The following is a 20,842-nucleotide window of genomic DNA, read 5'->3' on the forward strand; positions in this document are numbered from 1 at the left end:
TCGCATAAAAAATGGAAACTAGCACAAATTACAAAGGATGAATATAGGCAAACACCACAGAAATGCAGGGGCAAGATTAGAAAGGCAAAGGCACAAAATGAACTCAAATTAGCTCTAGGCATAAAGGGAAACAAGAAGACTTTTAAAAAATATGTTAAAAGCAAGAGGAAGACCAAGGATAGGGTAGGCCCATTGCTCAGTGAGGGGAGAGAAACAGTAATAGGAAACTTGGAAATGGCAGAGATGACTGCTTTGTTTCGGTCTTCACCGAGAGGGCTGAAGAAGGAATGCCTAACATAGTGAATGCTAGTGGGAAAGGGGTAGGGTTAGAAGATAAAATAAAAAAAGGACAAGTTAAAAATCACTTAGAAAATTTACTCGTCTGCAGGTCACCAGGGCCTGATGAAATGCATCCTAGAATACTCAAGGAGCTGATGGAGGCGGTATCTGAATCATTAGCTATCATCTTTCGAAAATCATGGGAGACAGGAGAGATTCCAAAAGACTGCAAAAAGGGCAAATATAGTGCCCATTTATAAAAAGGGGAACTAGAGACCAGTCAGTTTAACTTCTGTGGCAGGAAAGATAATGGAACAAGTAATTAAGAAAATCATCTGCAAACACTTGGAATGTGGTAAGCTGATAGGGAACAGCCAGGATGGATTTGCAAAGAACAAATCATGTCAAACCAATCTGATAGCTTTCTTTGATAGGATAATGAGCCTTGTGGATAAGGGAGACGCGGTAGATGTGGTGTACCTCGACTTTCTTAAGACATTTGATATGGTCTCGCATGATAGTCTTATCAATAAACTAGGCAAATATGACAGGTGGGGCAACTATAAGGTGGGTGCAAATCTGGCTGGGTAACCTTACTCAGAGAGTAGTTATTAATGGCTTTCAATCCTGCTGGAAAGGTATAACAAGTGGGGTTCTCCAGGGGTCTGTATTGGGACCAGTTCTGTTCAATATCTTCATCAACAATTTAGATATTGGCATAGAAAATAGGTTTATTAAAGTTTGCAGATGATACCAAGCTAGGAGGGGTTGAAACTGCTGTGGAGGATAGGGTCAAAATTCAAAATGATCTGGACAAATTGGAGAAATGTTCTGAGGTAAACAGGATGAAGTTTAATAAAGACAAATACAAAGTGCTCCATTTCGAAAGGCACAATCAGTTTCACACATACAGAACGGGAAGCGACTGTCTAGGAAGGAATATGACAGAAAGGGATCTAGGGGTTATAGTGGACCATAAGTTACATATGAGTCAACAGTGTGATGCTGTTGCAAAATAGGCAAACGTGATTCTGGGATGCATTAACAGGTGTGTTGTGAACAAGACACAAGAAATCATTCTTCCGTTCTACTCTGTGCTGGTCAGGCCTCAGTTGGAGTATTGTGTCCAGTTCTGGGCACTGCATTTCAAGAAAGATGTGGAGAAGTTGGAAAGGGTCCAGAAAAGAGCAACAAGAATGATCAAAGGTCTAGAGAACATGACCTATGAAGAAAGGCTGAAAGAATTGGGCTTGTTTAGTTTGGAAAAGAGAAGATTGAGGGGGGACATGATAGCGGTTTTCAGGTATCTAAAAGGGTGTCATAAGGAGGAGGGAGAAAACTTGTTCATCTTGGCCTCTGAGGATACAACAAGAAGCAAGGCAGCTTAAACTGGGCTTAAACTGCAGCAAGGGAGGTTTTGGTTGGACATTAGGAAAAAGTTCCTAAGTGTCAGGAGCTGCGTCTACACGTGCACGCTACTTCGAAGTAGCGGCACCAACTTCGAAATAGCGCCCGTCGCGGCTACACGCGTCGGGCGCTATTTCGAAGTTAACTTCGACGTTAGGCGGCAAGACGTCGAAGTCGCTAACCTCATGAGGAGATAGGAATAGCGCCCTACTTCGACGTTCAACGTCGAAGTAGGGACCGTGTAGACGATCCGCGTCCCGCAACGTCGAAATTCCTGGGTCCTCCATGGCGGCCATCAGCTGGGGGGTTGAGAGATGCTCTCTCTCCAGCCCCTGCGGGGCTCTATGGTCACCGTGGGCAGCAGCCCTTAGCCCAGGGCTTCTGGCAGCTTCTGCGGCAGCTGGGGATCTATGCTGCAGGCACAGGGTCTGCAACCAGTTGTCAGCTCTGTGTATCTTGTGTTGTTTAGTGCAACTGTGTCTGGGAGGGGCCCTTTAAGGGAGCGGCTGGCTGTTGAGTCCGCCCTGTGACCCTGTCTGCAGCTGTGCCTGGCATCCCTATTTCGATGTGTGCTACTTTGACGTGTAGACGTTCCCTCGCTGCGCCTATTTCGATGTTGGGCTGAGCAACGTCGAAGTTGAACATCGACGTTGCCGGCCCTGGAGGACGTGTAGACGTTATTCATCGAAATAGCCTATTTCGATGTCGCAACTTCGAAATAAGCTATTTCGATGTTGGCTGCACGTGTAGACGTAGCCAGGGTGGTCAAACAGTGGAATAAATTGCCTGGGGAGGTTGTGGAATCTCCATCTGTGGAGATATTTAAGAACAGCTTAGATAAATGTCTATCAGGGATTGTCTAGACAGTACTTGGTCCTGCCTAGAGGGCAGGGGGCTGGACTCGATGACCTCTCAAGATTCCTTCCAGTCCTAGTGTTCTATGATTCTATGATTCTACAGTGGTAAGTGAACGGCTGAGGCTCTCGTTTTGACTCTTCTGATTTTGGTAGGCTACCAGAGTCAACGGGAGAGTGCTCGGCATTTGATTTTTCTCATCTATGACTATGTCTGTACTGCAGCATAAAGTCAATTTTAAGGCACTTAGCTTGATTTTAAAATTGGACTCTCTTCACTGCAAAAGCCATGAGGTCAATTTTAAGGAGAGCTAAGGCTGACATTCTTGCATCCACCACCCAATAAGGCGTAACACCAAGTTCAACTTTAAAATGTCAGATTAATGCTAGTGTGGAAACAGCTCCTACGCATGAAAGGGATTTCCATGAGAACCTCCGTCTTCACTGACAGGTGCAAGAGGGAGCACATTGCCACTGGTTCAAATGGCTTTCCCATGACAGCTATTAGAACAAGATTTAGTTCCCATGCTGAGGTGGGGGATCTAATGGGTGGGAAGGTATTCTGTAGTCCCTTCAGGAATTTAACAGCTCAGTGCTTAAAAATGGAAGAGCTGGTGCTTGGAGGGTCTCATGCTCTGATATTTGCTAAATGAACTTTTACAGAGCTGAGGGAGAGGCCTGACTTCTTTAGATGGAGGAGGTACTGTAGGATTTCTGAAACTGAAGTAAACGCAGGAGAGAGATGTCGAGAACTGTGCTAGGTAGTGAAGCAAAGTCATTTCTGATGATAGGTTTTTTCTCATAGGTTCTCTACAAGAGTTGAGAAGAATCTGCTGTATCTCGGGTGAGAATGTACTGTGTAATGAGCCATCTAGGAGCCAAGCCATGAGGTATTACTTGTGCTTCTCTGGAATCTGTGGATTGGATGCTGGGAAGAGGAGCAGAGCAGTGACCGGAAGGAACCTCCAGAATGGGTCTATTTCTAGAATGTAAGAGTACCAGGGTTGTCTGGGCCAGGTGGGAGTTCTGGAGATAACTTTGCCTGCCTCCTGCCTTATTTTTACAAGGTTGCAGAGAATGAGTGGGATTGGAGAAAATGCGTAGAACAATGGGGCTGCCCATAGAATGGAGAAGGCATCCCCTCGGGAGCCCAGGCCCAGTCCCACTCTCAAGCAGCCGAGGCAGCATTTGGCATTGTAGCAGGATGCAAGCAGGTCTGTGGTGGGGTATCCCCACCTCTTCAACACAGGTTTGAGATAGCTTGTGTTGATCCCCCACGAGAAGAAGTGGAAACTACAGCTGAGATTATCAACAAGAGTTTTCACCTTGCCTAGAAGGTAGTTGGCAAAGAGAGTAACGTGGTACGGGACGCACCGTGGTCCAAGTCAGGTTATCTCCATGCACAGTGGGAAGGATCAGGCTCCGCTCTGTCTGTTGATGTAAAACACTTTAGAAATGTTGTTGGTTAACACCTGTACCGTCTTTTTTTAAGACGTAAGGGATAAGACGTGCTGGCATGCTCTGCGCACCAGGAGATTTATGTGGATCCTAGACTCCTCTGGAGTCCACAGGCCTGGGGCAGTGTGTTCTGGGAGGTGAGCTTCCCAGACAAGGAGGGATACAACTGTTGTTAACGTTCTAGCTGGAGTCAGTTTTCGAAAAGGTAGGCCCCGAGTAGGTTGTGGGGTGATAGCCACCATGAGAGAACATGTATGACCTGGAGGGAAACACTGAGGCATGTGGGAGCACGAGCACCTGGTGGCCGGGCCTCACTCGCAAGGCAGAATGACCATACACTCCATCTTGGAACGCTATCATACAACGGCGGGAAGGTCTGAAGTCAGGCCAGGAGAAAGAAATCAGAAAGTTGACAAGTAGTTGGAGAGTCCCCAAACAGAACATCCTGACAAGCAGATAGCAGCCCCCAAAGAGAACAGCTGGGGCTAGTAGCTGGAAGCCCCCCAAAGAGAACATCTTGGTTGTACAACATCAGAGGGTCCCAGGGGAGGTTCAGAAAAAGACCAAGGACAGAGGAAATCTTGTAACACGTTCTGACAGGCCGGGAGGATAGAAAGCCCAAATTAGGTAACAAACGCTTTAATTGGCCAGGTATCGAACCCCCAAGTAAGAAACAGTATAAAAGGTGATTTAGCAGGAATAAGGGGGTGGGCTCCTGGACACAAGGCGGAAGCCAGCAACTTCCAGTCCAGACAGCAGACCCCGGCCTGATCACCCGGACGTCACCACCACGAAAAGTCCCAACCCAGCCGTATCTCTGACTTGAAGGGCCGCTGTAACGTAGTTGTTGGTGAGATGTGGGAGCATTGGATGTTATTGGTAAGTCACATGTAATTATATACAGCTATATGTAACCTAAGCTGCGTCTACACGTGCACGCTACTTCGAAGTAGCAGCAGTAACTTCGAAATAGCGCCTGTCGTGGCTACACATGTTGGGCGCTATTTCGAAGTTGAAATCGACATTAGGCGGCGAGACGTCGAAGTCGCTAACCCCATGAGGGGATGGGAATAGCGCCCTACTTCGACGTTCAACATCGAAGTAGGGACGTGCAGACGACCCGCGTCCCGCAACATCGAAAGAGCGGGGTCCTCCATGGCGGCCATCAGCTGGGGGGTTGAGAGATACTCTCTCTCCAGCCCTTGCGGGGCTCTGTGGTCACCGTGTGCAGCAGCCCTTAGCCCAGGGCTTCTGGCTGCTGCTGCTGCAGCTGGGGGTCCGTGCTGCATATACAGGGTCTGCAACTAGTTGTTGGCTCTGTGTATCTTGCACTGTTTAATGAAAGTGTGTCTGGGAGGGGCCCTTTAAGGGAGCGACTTGCTGTTGAGTCCGCCCCGTGACCCTGTCTGCAGCTGTGCCTGGCTCCCTTATTTCGATGTGTGCTACTTTGGCGTGTAGACGTTCCCTCGCAGCGCCTATTTCGATGTTGGGCTGAGCAACGTCGAAGTCGAACATCGACGTTGCCGGCCCTGGAGGACGTGTAGACGTTATTCATCGAAATAGGCTATTTCGATGTCGCTACTTCGAAATTAGCTATTTCGATGTAGCGTGCACGTGTAGACGTAGCCCTAGTGTTTAGCCTATGCCAAATAAATAACTATATATAGATAGATAGATAGATATAACAAGTGTTAAGTAATTGTAGTTACGAATAAATGAATAAATCACTATCGGTAAATACCACTAGCTGGACTAGCTGGGTCTGTATAGAGAATTATTGGGACTTAGAACAGCCACAGGGCATTGTGGTGCTCACAATCGGAGTGTTATTGTTCCTGGTGCTCATAATACTGTGGAAACCTAGGTTTTAAAGTGGATACACTGAATCACATATTGCTGCTACACTATATCAGGCTGCTTTAAAGGTGGGGTGGTCGGTCCCGGGCCACCCGACTCCCCCGGCTATATCACACCCCACGCGCACCCACGGGACCCGGAGTAGGTCGGCACATCGTCAAGGCAGAGCGACCAGAGGAGTGAAGCGAATAGGGGGCTGCAGACAGGGGAGTTTAAGAGGGAGTTTGACAGAGGGAGGCCTATGATGGCCAGGAAGACTCGCAACACCTGTGCCAGCACTACTACTGTCTCCTCTGCCTGTAGCCAGACTGACTGCCTGACCATGGACGCCTCTACCCAGATCCTGGTGTCATTTTGCACAGACTGTGGCTTGCAATTCCCACTTACTGATATCCGGGCTTGGGGGGACCATCCAGTGTGAAAGGTGCCTGCTGGTGGAATCCCTCAGGCGGCAGGTGGGAGAGCTACAGGAGGAGGTGACTAGGTTGAAGACTATCTGAATCCACGAGCAATTCCTGGACAGTATTCATGTGGAGACAGCTGAGGTAGCTGTCCCACTACACAGGACTGCTGACACACCACTGGTGGAGGAGGAGATGGCTCAGGGTGGACACTGGCAGCTGGTAACTTCTGGCACTAGGCAGTGCTCCACCCCTGCTCCCAACCCTCCCACCGTGGTACTAGGAAACTGTTATGCTCTACTCCATACAGGAGACAAGGCACACCCTGTACAGCAGAGGAGAAGCCTCGTACCCCCAAGGCTGGGAGGTCAGCTGCCACCACTGTGAGGAGGAAACGGAGCTGTTGGTGTTATGGTAGGTACCGTTGGTGCCGTGTCTGGCTTTCCAGGTGATTTGCTCTGCACTTCTGGTGCTGACAAAGGGGGCATAGAAACCTCTAGGAGCATTGGTGCTGCCCGCGTGCTCAGGGCCAAAATGGTTCTAGTCATTGCCAATGGTCTGCTTGGTGGTGCCAGAGTTTTTAGTGCTGGCACTGCTGATTGTGCCAAATGCTTAGAGCTAGTTTTAGCCTGGGCTGTAGCTGCTTGGGTAACCTCAGTGCCAGAGGTGCCCAGAGCCTCCTGGCCCAGTGATATATGCTGGTACCAGGGTATGTTTATCTCAGTAGGACGACTTCTGGTGAGGCAATTTGTCCCTTCATTCTGACGGCCTCTTGTTGGCCATTGAGGAACCTGGACCTGGTTTGGTGAAGGCTTATCAAGTGGGACGGGTGATTCCAGCGAAGCCCTAGGAGAATGCTCTAGAGGTGGGAGGAAACGTCCAGGGTCTGATACAGGCCTCGTAGAGGTTTCAATGAGAGTTTCAGGCGGAGCGCTCTAGCCTTCCTTGTTCTGGCCGTGGCCTGTCTGAAGTGGGGACCTCTGGAGGTGCAGTGTCCTTCTCCCAAGCTCCCTCACACATTGAGAATGTCCATCCGAAACCAGCACGGACATTCTACATGTCACGCAGCTTTTAAAGCCTCCAGATCTGGGCATGTTGCCAAATGACAACCTCAAGCAAAAGTGTTTTGTTTTGTTTTTTCTTTAGTGTAGACCACGGGTGTCCAACCTTTTGGCTTGCCTGGGCCGCACTGAGTGAAGAGGAATTGTCTTGGGCCGCATATAAAATATATAATATAGTTAATGTATATAAATCATATAATAATGTTAAAAGTTTACGATCTTGTGGGGCTGCATTACTAGCTGTCCAGGGCTGCATGCGGCCTGCGGGTTGTACACACCTGGTGTAGAGTAACAAGTAATACTAATTAACTGAACTCTGCCCGTAACTATAAAACCAGTAAACTAACTACGATAGAGAAATGGATTTCAAGGGAACAGCAATGGGTTCCGGCCAGTGCCAACGGCAGCAGAGAAAGAACTGAGGGGTTGGTGGGTTGTGCGTGTGCAGTAGGTGTCACGCTTGGCGCCTGTCAGTCACTGCACAGCTGCAGCCTGCCAAGGGAACTGCTGCAGTAAATCTCCAACCCTGGCGCATCAGTACTACAGTAACTACGTGGTGCAGCCATGGGGACACTCCTCGAAAAAGACGTTACCATAAACCCATTGAAGATCTGGTCCCATTACATTCTTATTCTGGATTCTTATCTGGGACAAGAGACTCTCGGGTAAGGAGAAGGGTCCAAAGTCTGTCGGACCTTTCCCGAAGACAGTGGTTCTCAATCGTCTTGGCTCACAGCCCACCCCGCGGAACACAAACCTTTCCATGGACCACCAGCCAGACACTCAGGACGACAAAATGCATTTGTGCATTTCTAAATACCTTACACACTAAATTGCTCCTATTCATCTTCTGCCGCATCAAAACACAGCTATACCGCTGTAACATGGAAGGGTGACCACGGGGCTGGGCAGCCAGGGTGAAGCTCCACACTGCATGGTGGGAAATGAGTCCCAAGCCCATGACTCACCTGCAAGATTGTCCTGGACAGCTAGTGGTCCATGGACCGTGCTTTGAGAACCACTGCTCTAAGCTTCCGCTCTCGAGTAACAGGCTCTGTCCGTTTGTAACCCAAGATCCCAGTGTGACAGGTTGTATCACAGAAGTCCCCTTGGGATTGTTCCCTATTATGATCTGGACACTAATGTCCACCTACTTGCTTTCTGGGGCTCCCAACAGCCCTGAACCACTGGGCCAGATCCTCTGGTCTCCCACAGACAAGGCACAAAGTTGGAGTTGCCACCTCCTGGCAAAGCAACACACACCTGAGCCACCTGAGTTCTGGAAAGATTCAGATCAAGGGCTCAGCACCCCCCAAACCAACCCCTAAAAGGAATCAAACCCCCCAAAAATGCAGCTTTCTCTGGGTAAAAGACACTGACAGTTCATCAGGTAAGCTCCCTTTCTCAATGAAAGAGAGATATGCATAGTGGTTGCTCCCCCCAGGAAACAATTATTTACACGGGGCCTGATAGGAAGCAAATGAAAACAGATCCAAGTAAGTTACGAAATAGAAAAACAGATAACTTGTTTGAATTCACTTAAGTACATACTACAGCAAATTCTGACCCTGTGCAGCTGTTTCTGTTTCAGGTAATAAGCTACAAGACAGAGATGATCTTTTCTCTGACTTGGGTCTCCAGACCTCTTTAAAGTTCTTTTTTCCCCTTTGTTGTGCAACTGATGTCGCTTTGCCAGGCCCTAAAGGCTTTCCTTTTAGCCTCAATCAGGTGTTCATTTTCCACATTGTTCTCATCAAACCACTTCTGATGCTTCTTGGCCTGGTAGCCAATGGGTTCTCCATAAGCTACAATTACAGCATTTTTCAGTTGACAACAGTGTTCTTCTACATCTTCAGGGTGTGCTGTCGGTCGCTTCTTTTGAAGCGCTATCTGGAAGTCACTTCATCTGATGGGGTCTTTCGAGCCCCGTCGGATCTGTTTCCTCTGACTTCTCCATTTGGTGACAATCCTAATTGCCCCTGTGGATTGAACAAGGTGCTAATCAGCCCAGTCATCCGCATTAGTCATTGCACGTGTGGGAAGCACATGAGGCCCATCCTGAGCGCAGACGATGACCTGGTCTACGAGGTGATGGTGCTTCAATCGAGGATGTTGCTGTGAGGTCCTAAATTTGTTTTTCTGCCGGAACAGGGTGTTCGTGATGACAAGCTCATGTTCCGCACATTTTGTAAGGGGGAGAACTCCACGGGAGTTGCTGTTGCTGACTCCTTCTTTCCCAATAGTAGTCTGCCAGAGATCTTTGTCTCTTCCAGCCCTGGGCCCCGCCCCCAGTGGAGTTGTGAATTAGTAATTAAAGGGTCACTGAGGCAAGGAGCTGGATGCTGGCTCCCATGTGGGGCCAGACCCACTGGGCTGCAGAGCCAGTCTCACTCCCCGGCTTGGGCCCAGGGCATGGGGTGCCATCAGCCGGACACATTGAAGGAGCCCCAAATCAGTCCCCACAGCCCAGTGGTTCCAGTCCTCACCGGGGGTGGGGGGCAGGGAGACCACCTCCTAAGTCCTGCCCCAACTCACATACGGGACAGAGGGGGACCTGAGGCCCCCCCTGCTGAGGCTCAGCCACGGGTGTCAAGGGGGCAGGGGAAGCGGTGACACATTGAAACTAAGCAGTAAACATGACACAGAAACTCAAACTGTCCCCCAGCTCCACCCAAACCTCTCTGAGCCCCTAAGGAGCCCAAAGCCCAGTGACTGGCAGGGAGTGACTATCTGCATCCCCAGCAGTGCAGTTACGGGCAGGCTGTGCTAACGGAGATGGTCCAGAGAAGAGCAACAAAAACGATTAAAGCTCCAGAAAATATGACCTCTGAGAAAAAATGAGAAGAATTGGGCTTGATTAGTTTGGAAAAGAGAAGGCTGGGAGGGGACATGACAGCAGCTTTCAAGTATTTAAAAGGAGGTTACAAGGAGGAGAGAGAAAAATAGGTTGGAGGAGGTTCAGGCTGGACATTAGGAAAAGCTTTTTGCCAGGGTGGTTAAACACTGGAATAAATTGCCTTGGCAGGTTGCAGAATCTCCATCACTGGAGATATTTAACAGCAGGTTGGATAAATATCCAGTAGGGATGACCTATAGGGTGCTTGGTCCTGCCATGAGGGCAGGGGACTGGACTCAATGACCTCTCCAGGTCCCTTCCAGTTCCATTGGTCGTGGGACAGGCCTGTGCTCAGGTCTCAAGTGTCCCCACTGTTTCTAGAAAAGGGGTGAATTGTCCCGCATGTTCCGTCACCCCCCGCCCCACCCCTGCTGAACTACCCTGCCCTGCTCAGCGCAGAGCCTCCTGCATGCAGCTGAAGTTCAGCCATTAGCAGGAGGCGCTGCACTGCCCAGGGAAGGAACACTCAGCTGGGGGGAGAAAGCAGCCAGGCTCCAGCACTACTGACTGGCCGGCAGCAGGAGAAGGAGCCAGCTCAGCCCAGAGGCCCGAGCAGCGTGTGTTGGGAGGCAGTGTCACCCCACCCATGTCCAAGGTGCCTAAGGGCAGTGGGGAGTTTGGAGCCAGCCTGCAGAGTGGCAGCCCCATTGCTGGTTCCTGCAGAGAGGAAATGAAAGTCTCCAGGTCGCCAAGGCAGAAAATGAGCCAGGCAAGAGGAAAGCTGCCTGGGACCCAGAAGAGGAAGGACTTGAACAAGCCCAGGGCTTTGGGAACAAGGGGCCCTGGGAAGGGCTACAGGATGTCAGTATCTGCCCAGAAACCTAGAGATGGGTTTGCTGGGACCCAGGAACCTGCCACACGCAGCTGTTCTGCGCCTGGGCCAGTTCCCTGGGGCTCTAAGCATGGTGTGTGGCCACACGACTGAGTTAACACTGTTCAGGACGTGGCAGCTGGCAGCTCCGACTCCCTGCCAGTGGTGAGGGCTGGCATGTGGCTGCCTGTACCCGATTCGGCTGAGTGTTACGGGCCTGTGTGGGCAGGACCTGGGTTGGCACCTGCCCAGGTTTCTCAGGATGGTCCCTTTGCTCAGGTGACTGTCGTTGGAATTCTGTGAGCCTGCCCAGCCCACTGCAACTCTGGGGCTACGTCTACACGTGAAGCCAACATCGAAATAGCTTATTTCGATGTAGCAACATCGAAATACGCTATTTCGATGAATAACGTCTACACATCCTCCAGGGCTGGCAACATCGATGTTCAACTTCGACGTTGCGCAGCACCACATCGAAATAGGCGCAGTGAGGGTACGTCTACACGCCAAAGTAGCAGACATCGAAATAGGGATGCCAGGCACAGCTGCAGACAGGGTCACAGGGCGGACTCAACAGCAAGCCACTCCCTTAAAGGGCCCCTCCCAGACACAGTTGCACTAAACAACACAAGATCCACAGAGCCGACAACTGGTTGAAGACCCTGTGCCTGCAGCATGGATCCCCAGCTGCCGCAGCAGCAGCCAGAAGCCCTGGGCTAAGGGCTGCTGCCCACGGTGACCATAGAGCCCCGCAGGGGCTGGAGAGAGAGCATCTCTCAACCCCTCAGCTGATGGCCGCCATGGAGGACCCGGCAATTTCGACGTTGCGGGACGTGGATCCTCTACACGGTCCCTACTTCGAAGTTGAACGTCGAAGTAGGGCACTATTCCGATCCCCTCATGATGTTAGCGACTTCGACGTCTCGCCGCCTAACGTCGAAGTTAACTTCGAAATAGCGCCCGACGCGTGTAGCCGCAACGGGCGCTATTTCGAAGTTAGTGCCACTACTTCGAAGTAGCGTGCACGTGTAGACACAGCTTGGGTGTGTCAATGGCTGTAGCAGGGGAGCTGCCGGGGGTGGTGCATACACACAGGGAGCTCTGGCTCCAGAGTGTCTGGGAGCTCTTAGGATAGGGAAGCTTGTGGGCAGTGAGTGAGATGGGGAGCTTGGGGCAGCCCAGTCACACTGATCAGGTACCGGCTGTGGGACTTACCGCTGGGGATGTGGGGGCAGACCTGGCACCAGGCCCTGCTTGGTGAGGATGGTGCCTGAGGCAGCCCTAGGAACAGAAGCCCGTGTTGTGCCATCGCCATGGTGGGGGGGATGTGCTCTGGGTGGGGGGAACAGGCACTGGGCACGAAGCATGCAGATATTCTGGGCTTTTTGCACCTCAGAGGTGGTGACGCTCCCAGGACCCCCAGTGGTGTTGGTGTCACTGCCCTGGGTGTTCCCCACCCCCCAGGTCTGTGCTATAAACTACCCCACAGAACAGGGACCGCTGGGCTAGTGGTGCTGCAGGATGTGTGCAGGGCCCCAGGCGCTCGTCTCCCTGCCAGAGGTGCCCAAGCTCTCCCAGCATGCACCAGGATAAACAGTCAGGCAGCAAGCTGGGAGCAAACTCACACACAGCTCAGCCAGGGCTGTGCGGCGGAAAAGCTGCCCTAAGGGACAGTTTGGTGTAAGTGACAGTCAGTGCAAATGACGGACAGGTGAGAATGTCCATCCTGCAGAACCCACGTACCTCTCAGCAACGGTGACACTGGAGGGCATCAGTGCCTCACCAACCAGCCCTTTCCCAGACGGGACATGTCCCTGCTCTGCAATAAACCTGGGATGTCGCCTGCTGAGACTGAATGTCGTAGAAAAAGGACCTGTGTAGAGAGTCACACGCCTGCTCCTGGCTACGGCAACCCTTGTTTTGAGGGAGCTCCGCTGGTGAGGATCTACCCCCCCGCATGCCCACTGAACTGAGGGGCTGCCCTCCCACAGCCCCACATTACAAGCCCTTCACCCCCTTCAGCAGCCCCCTCACTCCCACTCCCAGCATCCCCTCTGGCACAAGTCGCTCCCTTACCCATCAGTGACCACAGACAGCCCCTGAGCCCTGCTAGGGACGTAGCCACAGAGCGCCGTGCTGCCCTGAGCGGTGCAGAATCCCTCGCAGTGCACTGGGGCCTCTCTCCTTTCACCGCACTCCAGGGGCAGCTCAGACGCACATCTCCTCACAGCCCCGTCACACGTATCTCCCCACTCATTCCCGCTACCCCTCGCAGCAGGGGGCCGGCCCGGAACTCCCCGTGCCCAGCTCTGGGGAGGAGGCAGGCAGTGCGCAGGGGTAAGGGTGTAAGGCCAATCAGCCTGTCCTGGTTTTCAGCACCGAGTGTTACCGAACTCGATGCTCTGGAAGGGCAGGCAATACACCCGTAACTGTAGCTCTGTCTCAAAGCTGGCTCTCGTCAGTGACTGTGCTAGCTGGCAGGAGGAGCACAGGGGAAGCTCTCCCACCAGCAGAAGGGGCAGAGAGGTGACTGGAGCTCGATTAAATCAAGGGAAAAAGGACAACAAATCCAGGGGAACAACCCAGGCCCCACTGAAGTCCATGGTAGTTTTCACTCAGAGTTTCATCTATTTGCCAAGGAATATTCCAGGTGTGACCTGAGCAGCAGGTGTGCCGGGGGCTGGGGGTGTCCCAGGAAGGGGCGGTACGGTTAGCTCTCTGTACGGGCCGGGAGCTGCAGGGCAGCTGGGCTCTGTGTGACAGGAGGCAGCAAACCCAGTGAGGAGGTCGGAGCGCCTACCTGAGTCCAGCCTGGGAACCTGCAGCGCGAGGCAGAGGGCGAGGTAGCCAGGCAGAGCAGAGCTCCCTGCGGAGCCGGGGGAGAAGGAGGGAACCGTCTCTGTCATTGTCACTGGGGCTGGGGAACAGGAGAAACAACCAACCAGACAGTGCGTGAGCGGGAGGCGGTGCCAGTGTTGTACTGAGAAGTCCTGCACGGGATCTCTTTGGGGGAAAAGGCAAAACATCACATTCATTGGTCATAACCACATAGCAATCAGCACGTATCCTGCGGAGATGAGATATTGCACAAACACTCACACTCACACACACACACAACGTCTTGGTGCTGTTACCAATAGTTGCTCCCCCTGCCTGCACTGGCCAGGTGAGTTAGATGGGGGAGGGGTGGAGCCAGGCTCCGGCCGATCCAGTTCGATGCTCCAGTGCTGACAAGATGAGACCCAGGGTCCCCCGCAAAATGCCGTAGATTGAGTGTCCCCCCTCCCATGCAGGTCGACACCAGTTACCCATCACATGCGTATGCAAGTCGACATCTGCGGTGTCCTCTTCTGGGTGGTGTCTCCTTCAACCTCAGCGAGTGTGCTGCTTCCAAAAGCAGGCGCCTGCTGGTGACTCCCAAGGCGTCCCTACGTCCAGTCTTCTCTCAGTGGGGCTGCGTCACAGGTCCCACTGCTCTTCTCATTGGTTTTGGATCTGGCTTTCACCCCTTCCCCAGCTAGAGCGACCATCTCTCCCTGTCCCAAATACATGACATGGAGATATGGGGGGAGGGGCAGCTCCATCAGTCCCTGGGGAGCCAGGAAGGAGGCGGCAGCTGCCAGCACCCACAAGAGCCCTGGGGAAGTGGCAGCCACCGGCCCTGCCTGAGAGCCCCAGGGAAGCCACAGCCACCCACACTCCTCCCACTTCCCCAAGACTCAGCAGTTGCCTTGGCACAGCTGCTGGCGGAAAAGGTCAGGGCGGATGGCCGAATACGGGACAATTAGGCCCTTTTTAAAAATAAGTTGGGAGGCCTTTTTGGTGTCCAGCCCAGTACGGGATGGATGGTCGCCCTCTCTCCAAGGCTTGCAAGTCCCTGGAGGTGCTGGCCTTCCAGGACTCATCCATTCACACCTCATTCTCTCAGCAGGGAAGCAATCCAGCAAAAAAGGACAAAGGAAAAGGCAGGCTGCAGTGGGGCAAGACTTCTCTTTACCTTACTGAGTTCTAGCACCTGTCCTAAAGACACAACACTTCTGTGTAAAAAGACTTAACAGAAGGTTTCTGTGTTCAGGGACAGAGGCCCCCTACCTTCTGTATCCTGCAGGGGCACTTCCAAGCAGGGTCAGGGCCCAGGGGTGATCTCAGGTTTTCATTCCTCCACAGGCATCCCCTGGGGAAAGTTCCTGGGTTTTCTGCTTTGCTGAGGCGGCTTTGTCCATTCGGCACAGGGGTCACACGGCCAAGGAATGTGACTCTGTCCTCCTCGTTTCTGTCTGTCTGTAGCTGAACAGGCTTCCTGCTACTTCTGCTGCACCCAGCAGCTTCAGAAACGAAAGTAACAACACAGCCTGTGCGGTTAGGATGGGAGGAGCCCTTCTCACACACTGACTAAGCAGCAGGGACCAAAGCCCTCTTAAAGAAACCTGCTCCGCAGTGATAGCCAGCGACAAACATGGTGCCAACCCACTCCTTTGGGCAGCTTTCGCTCAGCTTTTCCCTGTTTCTCCTGCTCTCTAAGAATCAGTAACATAAGAGGAGGAGCCGTGTTAGTCTGAATCTGCAAAAGCAACGAGGGGTCCTGTGGCACCTGATAGACTAACAGAAATGTATGAGCATAAGCTTGCGTGGGCAAAGACCCACTTCGTCAGATGCAGAAAGCTGACGCTCATACATTTCTGTTAGTCTATCAGGTGCCACAGGACCCTTCATTGCTTTTCCAGGAACATAAGAGACATGGTATTTAAAAACATCAAGCGCTCAGGCCCCGGGGTCCAACCAGTTCGGAAGCAATAGCCACTCCCACTTATTCTAAACCTCACATTACTCTGAAATTATATTTATTGTTCTAGCCAATTAGCCACATGCCACCGGCCAAGTAGCCACCTGTGGCCAGTGGCTGGCATGTTCGGCACCATATCTGTCAGGCATCCAGTGTGTGTGAGGGAAGGAAAGTCTCCATTAAATCATGAAAGCCCAGGGAATGCTGAAGACAGGCCATTAACCCCTCTGTGCCTCAGTTTCCCCTTCTGAAGTATGGGATTAGAATGTTCATCCTCCTGTGAAAGCACTTTAGAGTTTGCTGTTGAAAAGCCTGACTGCCAGGGCTAGCCAGGGTTACAGGCAGTGATGCTTGCTGGGTTGCTTGGCAGTGTTCATTATTAGATCTTGTTTTCGATTTCTGACAACCCTGACAAACGTTTACAGTTAGGTTGAAAAATTTCCCTGCTGGGTGTCTGCCTCAGGCTGAGCATTACTGGAGAATTTCAGCAAAAACGGTTCAGGCACTTATGAGAATAAGAACAGGGGAAATGCGAGTTACAAAACCTGACCTGGGAGGGGAAGTTTAAAAACAAGGGACGTGTTTCATCTTGAGGCTTTCTGTGGGCCTCTCCTTGGGTGAGGGGCAGAGAGCTTCAGGACACTGCCTCCTGGGTCTCAGTGCCTATCACCATCCTCTTCTCCATGCGCTGGGTCCCACTTCCGGGCAATTGGTGAGTGTCTGTGGGTGGGTGACTGGGTGGGGAAGGAGGGAAAACGGGAAGAGGCCGTACCAGAGGGATAAGGTGGAAATCTTGCACTTGTCCTGTACACACTAGCTGCGTCTACACGCGTCGGGCGCTATTTCGAAGTTAACTTCGACGTTAGGCGGCGAGACGTCGAAGTCGCTAACCTCATGAGGAGATAGGAATAGCGCCCTACTTCGACGTTGAACGTCGAAGTAGGGACCGTGTAGACGATGCACGTCCCGCAACGTCGAAATTGCTGGGTCCTCCATGGCGGCCATCAGCTGGGGGGTTGAGAGATGCTCTCTCTCCAGCCCCTGCGGGGCTCTATGGTCTCCGTGGGCAGCAGCCCTTAGCCCAGGGCTTCTGGCTGCTGCTGCTGCAGCTGGGGATCTATGGTGCAGGCACAGGGTCTGCAACCAGTTGTCGGCTCTGTGTATCTTGTGTTGTTTAGTGCAACTGTGTCTGGGAGGGGCCCTTTAAGGGAGCAGCTTGCTGTTGAGTCCGCCCTGTGACCCTGTCTGCAGCTGTGCCTGGCTCCCTTATTTCGATGTGTGCTACTTTGGCGTGTAGACGTTCCCTCGCTGCGCCTATTTCGATGTCGGGCTGCGCAACGTCGAAGTTGAACATCGACGTTGCCGGCCCTGGAGGACGTGTAGACGTTATTCATCGAAATAGACTATTTCGATGTCGCAACATCGAAATAAGCTATTTCGATGTTGGCTGCACGTGTAGACGTAGCCACTCTGTCCAGCTCCAGCCAGAGCTCTTGCCCTCGACCTCCTCCCATCTTACAGATGTAAGGAATGTGCCAGCAGGAACTCAATGCTGCTGAAGACTGGGAGGAATGTGTCTCCCAGAGATCGTTTGCATGGGAATGCAAAGGTGTACATATGTGGTGCCTTGCAAACAAAGCCTGATGGGTAGCAAGGAGCAGTGAGATTTTGTCTATTGTAAACACACTGCTGCAAAATCACAATTTATGCTACACTCAGTATAAGAATTGTGAAATCTCATCAATGCCCCAAGTCCTTGTGGGGGACAGGGCAGTCCTCATAACTGAGTAAGACGTGGATTATAGAGGGTTTAAAGCATTGTAAAGCAAAAGAAGAGGGATATGAGTAGGATCAGCTAATTTAATGTTTTTTCCCCTGCTTAGGTTTTGGCCATCTAGCTATAAGCCTGGTTTGATTAGTATTCTCCATCTATTAAAAAGTAGAGCTGGATGCTAGCGTTTGTATCTTGTCTCAGCAACGAAGGGTCCTGTGGCACCTCATAGACCACCAGAAAAGGTTTTGAGCATGAGCTTTTGTGAGCACAGACTCACTTCATCAGATGTATCTGATGTGCATCTGATGAAGTGAGTCTGTGCTCACGAAAGCTCATGCTCAAAACTTTTCTCTTAGTCTATAAAGTGCCACAGGACCCTTCGTTGCTGTTACAGATCCAGACTAACACAGCTACCCCTCCGATACTTGTATCTTGTATGGGACTCAACTTTGGTAGATGCTGTGAGCTGAAATCCCACGATGGCAGCTAAGGCCACTAAGAGCTGAAATCTCAGAGTTGTGCTTCAGGCCAAACCCACAGTGGACAGCATGACTGGCAGATGGCTGGTAGGAACAGTGGGTGGCTGGGGCGGCCGGTCAGTGTGGCAGCTGGCAAGGAGCAAGCAGAACGCCTGACCAGCGCATAGGTGTCATTGCCTCAGGTTCCATGAGGGGACGTGTCAGAGCCCACACACACCGGACCGAGTTGTAAGTGGGGCATTTGAATTGGGGGTGCAGAGAAAGTTGGGTGTGTGGATTGGCTGTTTACAGTATTGGACTGGTGAGCCTGAGAGGCCAAGGACATTGCTCGGTGCAATTGAGCTGGGACAGTTACTTGAGGGTTGGCTATGAAAGGAGACGCCACCCAGAAGAAGGCGCCACAGATGTCTCCTTGCGTATTCATGTGATGGGTAACTGGTGTCGACCTGCACGGGAGGGAGGACACTCAATCTAAGGCATCTTGCGGGGGACCCTGGGTCTCATCTTGTCAGCACTGGAGCATCGATCTGGACGGGGCAGACGTTGGGACAGTGGGTGCTACCCCACGTCATCGACAGCTTCTATTGTAAGCTCAGATGATTTCCTGGGGAAGAGGAGTTTGCACCCTGGCTAGAACACACAACTGAAATGCTGGAGCACTGGGCTGTACCAGATAGAGGGAAGCGAAGATATTTAATAGAGAGTCTCAGGGGCCCAGCATTAGATGTGATTCGCACCTTGAAGCTCATTAAGCCTCAAGCCAGTGTAAAGGATTGTCTAGATGCCCTCACTCCTGCCTTTGGGAGGGTAGAGAGCCCTGAAGACAGTTATTGCACCTTCCTTAATGCTAAGCAACACCAGGGAGAGAAGGTTTCGGCGTATACTAAAGGCTGGAGAGACTGTTACAGAGTCTCATTAAAATTAACTGGACCAATTTTACACACATACTGTTCATATCATTAGGGGAGCAGTTACTGTGGAGGAGATGGACCAGGCCAGACTGGCTCATATTGTAAGAGGAACTCAGTATTACAGCCTGATTCTACTTCATCTCGGGTTAAGAGAACAACGGGAGCACCCACCAAGCTACTCCCAGCTGATTAAAGAGGTCAGAGAGGAGGAAACCAGGGAAGCTGTCAGTCAGTTTTGGGAAGTCCAGGTGCCTGAGCCAGCCGGCGCAGCACCCCAACCTACAGCCAGTGTACTGATGGTGAACACCAGAGAAGACCTTGCGCAACAAATTCAGGTCCCGACAGGACAGATGGCTGAGTTGCAAAGCGCCATTGTCCAGGCTAGGATTTACAGGGATGAGGAGCCACAGGCTGTGGTGATGGAGATGTCGATATCTGGAGCCACCACCCCACCCAGGCGGAGGAGGAGAGGACAGTTTTTCTGCTACCGGTGTGGTCAAGATGGGCACAGTGCTGCCAATTGCCAAAATGAGGAAAATCTCGGCTTAGTTTACGGGAAGCTGAGGATTTGTTGGGAAAAAGTTGGGAAATGGCCACAGAGTTAGGAAAAAGAGCTCACAGGAACTGGAGGCTCCCCTAGAAGAGACAGACCCATGACAATCTCACAAGAACTGATAAGGCCATGAGCGGAGGTCACTGTGAATATAGAAAGGATGGAATGTAGAGCTGTGCTGGATACAGGATCTCAAATGACTGTTATATTCCAGTCATTCTACCAACAAATGTTTGGGCACCTGCACATTCAACCACTGATGGGTCTCGGTCTGTGTGGACTCAGCATGAATGAATATCCATACGCGGGATATATCATAGTGCACCTAGAGTTCCTGGAGGAGGTGGCCGGGGTAAAACAGGAGGTAGACACAGCCGCCTTAATATGCCCTGACCCCAAGGGGATCCATGATGTTTCTGTACTAATAGGCACCATCTCCAGTCTCTTTAAGGTACTGGCGGAATACTGCAGGTGACGGGCTGGGGACCAATACCTGCCCACCCTGATGATTCATACAATTTGTGCTGAAGCCGACAAGAAGATTGAGGATGCTAAACAGGAGTCACCTGAACAACCAGTGGGTGCTCTGAGGTACGCGGGCACAACTCCCTTAGTAGTGCCTGCAAGGACAGAGCGAGAGGTGCTCGCCCGGAGTACCTGGCTGACAAGCAGTGGAGGAACTCTAGCCGAGGGGAGAGCAGCCAGTTGAAGGAGGTCTGCCTGAAGGAAGGCTGGTTCCCAGAGGAATCACAGTCTTACCCACTGAAGCCCAGGAGAAGGTGACTGTACTGACAGCTAATGAAACAAGTCATGACATTGTTGTGAAGCAAGGACAAAAGATAACAGACCTTTTTGAGCCCAGATCGGTGGTAAGGCCTCAGTGTGGTACTCCGGCCCCAACGATAGATCCAGAGAGATTTGGCTTCGGAGATTCACCACTGTCTGAAAAGTGGAAGATGCCGCTAAGCAACAAGCTTTGCAAGAGATCATAGGTATTCTCACTACATGAGTGGGATGCGGGATGAGCAAAAGGGGTCGGCACTGCTGCACACACCCAGGGGACCCATTGCAGCAGGGTGTGGGTGATGCTACTTCTCTGACAGCCCTGCCCAGCCCTGCGATGGGCAGGACCGAGGGGCAGGTGCCAACAGCCCTTTGGGTGCCAGCCTGGGGCTCTCATGGGTGTTGGGCTCCCAGTGTATTGTCAGAGCTGGCTGTGGCCTCACCCAGCCTGGCCAAGTGTCCTGTTCCCATGTGCCCAGTGCCCAGCCAGTGTCTGCCTCACTCGCCCTGTGCTGCTGAACCAGCACAGCCATTT

The 20,842-nt window shown here is 51.9% G+C and overlaps 1 protein-coding gene across 3 annotated transcripts in view; it reads right to left on the reverse strand.

Moving 5' to 3' along the window:
* Positions 1-15,331, reverse strand: part of LOC142024810 (butyrophilin subfamily 1 member A1-like) — a 48,860-nt gene extending 33,529 nt beyond the window's left edge. For 2 of the 3 annotated variants that reach the window (XM_075017058.1, XM_075017056.1), the window contains exons 1-2: positions 15,117-15,331; positions 13,825-14,027 (exon numbers count right to left, since the gene is read on the reverse strand). In XM_075017058.1, the coding sequence (XP_074873159.1) occupies positions 13,825-13,930 (106 nt within the window). In that variant the 5' untranslated portion in view covers positions 13,931-14,027; positions 15,117-15,331. The remainder of the gene's footprint in view (positions 1-13,824; positions 14,028-15,116) is intronic. The other variant, XM_075017057.1, reaches the window with a different exon arrangement.
* Between the last annotated feature and the right edge of the window lie 5,511 nt (positions 15,332-20,842).

Source organism: Carettochelys insculpta, chromosome 22 (assembly GCF_033958435.1).
Source record: "Carettochelys insculpta isolate YL-2023 chromosome 22, ASM3395843v1, whole genome shotgun sequence".
NCBI lineage: Eukaryota > Metazoa > Chordata > Testudines > Carettochelyidae > Carettochelys > Carettochelys insculpta.